Here is a 3,622-nt window from a genome sequence, read left to right as displayed (position 1 = left end):
TCTGCAAGAAGAAAGCCATATACACCTAGGATGACTTGAGGGTGAGTAATTTATGGGCTAATTTAAATGTTTGGGTTATCTAACCCTTTAAGCTTTAAAAAGTTTCATCCAGGTCGCCAGTAGCAAACAATGGAGCGCGCTCTGCTGGACAAACTAAGTAATTACACCACTTCAAGCATTTTATCTGCGTTATATGCTCTGTATAAAAAATTTTCATATCGGCGGCATATTCGCTGATACCGATATATCAGCGACAGGCTCATATCGGCCGATAATATCGGCTCAGAAGTGCATTGCATGCATGCATTCCTCACCTTGTTGCAGTTGAATGACAAATGAAAACAATGTGTGGTTCAAAATTGGCTGAAAATATCAAACATGTTTGATCTCCTCCAACTGGATGGAATCAAAATCTGAAGCTAAAAAATCATAACCATCATACACTATGCAATTTTCTGTGAAATCTGTCAACTCAAATCTGCAGACTGGGTCTGACTTTCAGCAATTATTGCGTGAACTTCTCCAGACTGTAAATCGGGGTAAAAGTTGTGTAGTGTATTCCAGCCTTTAGAGTGACATTACATGCTGCTTTGAACATCTAAGATCCGATCCCATTGCGATGATGATGATGTGGTGTTTTCCAACGTCATTTGTAATCGTTGGGAAGTTCAACCAATAGAAACTGGATCTCAGGTATGATGGATGGGACGATGACTAAAGACCAATCTTTAGTCTGGGACTGTTTTACAGCGGGAGCACGCTTGGATTGGATTGATCGCTTATATTGACGGCTCTTCAACAGGCAACAGAATAGAAGCGCAAAACTCAAGATCAGTGCTCATCCACCAGGATTTTTTTTTTTTTTTTTTTTTTTTACTTGTTCACACAAACAAGTTGTTTGTATGTTCATGTATTTGAGCAATTATTATAATGTATGCAGGATTTTTCTTCTTTCCTCATTTGATTGGGCAGGCCAGCCGTCAATCTGAGTGGGCCAGTGCCACCCTGGCCCTTATGTAGCTTCGCCACTGGGACACGCTGTAGGCTACTTCAGTCCCTCAAAGACTCGTTTGTATTCCTGTCAAAAATTTAATATTGTGCTACCCTAACTAAGGTCTATAGACAGCAATACAACAACACCAAAAGTTTTAACAAGAGGCAGGTTTGAATTTTAAATTCGCGGTTTTGGCGCGTGGTGTTTTATTGGTCTTCGCCCAGCCAATGAATTAATTGGTGGGCTCCCGCGTGCTGGCGCTCGATATTGCTGCTTCGCGGAGATGGTCCTCACTGCAGAACACAAGATCCAGGGGGCGTGGTTGGATCCACATCTAGGGGTTGGAGATGGGTATGGTTTAGGTATATGTAAGGTGGGAGGAGTTGGCTCTGTATCCACGCCCCCTGGATCTTGTGTTCTGCAGTGAGGGGCTACGCTGGCTGTGGTCCATGCAAGTTGATTTTTCCAAGTAATGTGATCCAGAAACAAAGAAGCAATCAGAAACGTCTATACTCGGCTTAATTCCTTTTATCAGCTTAACTTGCGAGGTATATCCCTTACTACATGTTAAACAATCAAGAGTGGAGAAGAGACGACATGTGTGCCACTGACGCTGTAGTCTGCCTCATCTCAGACAGAAATCACAATGCTTTCAGTTCAAACATGTATTAAGTGATTAATCTCTGCTCTTACCCGACCTGCGAGTTTGCACTCAGCCCCTGCGAATGATATGACCTGTTTTCTGCCGATGGCCTTATCGTCCAGGCGATATGGCAACCCATTTCATATTGATGTGATATTTGAGTTTTCTTTGTATGTGCACATGCTGTAAATTCAGTTCTTGATGACAGCACGCCTGACTAATGATGTTACACGCTCGTTATTCCCTAAACCAGCGCACAAACACGCCTCTATCTCCGGAAGAGAAAGAACTGAAGAATAAAACATAAATCTATGCAAACAGTGTACTTCTCTTACCTTCCCGAAGTGTGCTGCCCAATGAATGGGGGTCCAGCCGTAAAACGAGTCCTCGGTAGACAGGTCCGCCTGGTTGGTGGAGCGCTGAAGCAGCGAGCATAGCTCGCCAACGTCTCCATCCCTGCACGCACGATGAAGCGGGTAACGTATGTTCAGCACCTCGTCGTTGGAGAAACCGAGCTCCAGTCCTACAGACATGGTCAAACAGTTCTGCTGCGTCGTTGAAAACTCAAATTATTTGGCTTATGAACGCCCCAGGGTGAGCATGGCGATGCGTGCTCAGATAACACCTACCAGACACACACAAAGGACGCAGACAGTACACTGTAGTGATGTCCGGTTCGCGAACGAATCGTTCGATTTAACCGGTTCTTCTTAGTGAACCGGTTGAACCAGTTCACCAAATCTGACTGAATCATTTGAAACGGTTCGCGTCTCCAGTAAGCATTAATCCACAAATTACTTAAGTTATTCACTTTTTTAACATGGCTGACACTCCCTCTGAGTCGAAATAAACCAATATCCCGGAGTAATTTATTTACTCAAACAGTACACTGACTGAACTGCTGTGAAGAGAGAACTGAAGATGAACACGAGCAGAGCAGCCGGATAACGAACGTACACGCCCACTGCTGGAGCGGTTCTCGTTCTCGAGTCAAGAACCGGTTGCATCGGTTTTCGGATCACCAGTATACTGAACCTAGAACCGTTTCTTTCGGACACGTCCGATTTGAGAACCGATGAGCTGATGATACTGCGCATGCGTGTAATTTTTCAAGAGGACGAAAAGCATGCTATCCAAGTATTTTGTTAACAATCAGATAGTGTGATATAAATATATTTTATTTTACTTTTTTAAACAAGATGAATGTATCTAATCTGTGTACTTTGTTCAGTTGAAGATTACTTAATTACAAATAAACCGTAATGGATTATACATAGTAAGTGGAGCATAGTTTCTGCGCTGATGAAGACTAATTTATTGACGTCATAACTGTAAAACATCCTAGTTTGCAGATCACTGCCTGTATATGTGTTGATGCTTTAGATACAAAAATCCAAATTGTAAGAAACGTATCAGATTATAATGATGTTTTAATTGACTGATGTTATGATTACTGACTTTATATTTGAATGTGTTAAGCCCGCGATAGACTTAACGCCATTACGTCATCGCCAATTACGTCATTACGTCGAGCGTAAAATAACCGGTGAACCGGTTTTTTCAACCGGTTTATTGAATCGAACTGTCCGAAAGAACCGGTTCGCGGAAAAGAACCGAACTTCCCATCACTAGTACACTGCAAGCGAGCGCTCACTCTCTCGAAGTGTAACTTGAGTGGCTATTTGGAAATCCCGGACTGGAGGACTTTGGGGCTGGGGAGCAGGTTTAGCCTAGACCAGAGCATGTGAGCGAAGCGGAGGGGTGTGACGCTCCGCTACATTTTCCGCTCTATGGACGTGCGCTCCACTCAGTCGCTCTAACCGCCCAAGCAAGCGCTCCGTTAATATTCCGCTCACGCTCGCCGTAAACCAATTCCCGCTCAGATCCCGCTCCGTTCTGTAAAGAACAAATTTGCGTGCATTATATTAGATTATAAATTACTGCTGCCTATATCTAGCCTACATTCTGTAGGACTACCTATTGGT

At 43.5% G+C, this 3,622-nt stretch overlaps 1 protein-coding gene across 1 annotated transcript in view; it reads right to left on the bottom strand.

Annotated features, from left to right (window-relative positions):
* The window catches only part of ankrd10a (ankyrin repeat domain 10a), a 39,916-nt gene extending 37,643 nt beyond the window's left edge, over nucleotides 1-2,273 (bottom strand). The window contains exon 1 of the mRNA XM_016459379.1: nucleotides 1,973-2,273. Within this exon, the coding sequence (XP_016314865.1) occupies nucleotides 1,973-2,170 (198 nt within the window). The 5' untranslated portion in view covers nucleotides 2,171-2,273. The remainder of the gene's footprint in view (nucleotides 1-1,972) is intronic.
* Between the last annotated feature and the right edge of the window lie 1,349 nt (nucleotides 2,274-3,622).

This window comes from Sinocyclocheilus anshuiensis, unplaced genomic scaffold (assembly GCF_001515605.1).
Source record: "Sinocyclocheilus anshuiensis isolate Anshui unplaced genomic scaffold, SAMN03320099.WGS_v1.1 scaffold1305, whole genome shotgun sequence".
Classification (NCBI taxonomy): Eukaryota; Metazoa; Chordata; class Actinopteri; order Cypriniformes; family Cyprinidae; genus Sinocyclocheilus; species Sinocyclocheilus anshuiensis.
The sequence above is the reverse complement of the archived record's forward strand: the minus strand, read 5'-3'. Positions and strand labels throughout refer to the sequence as shown.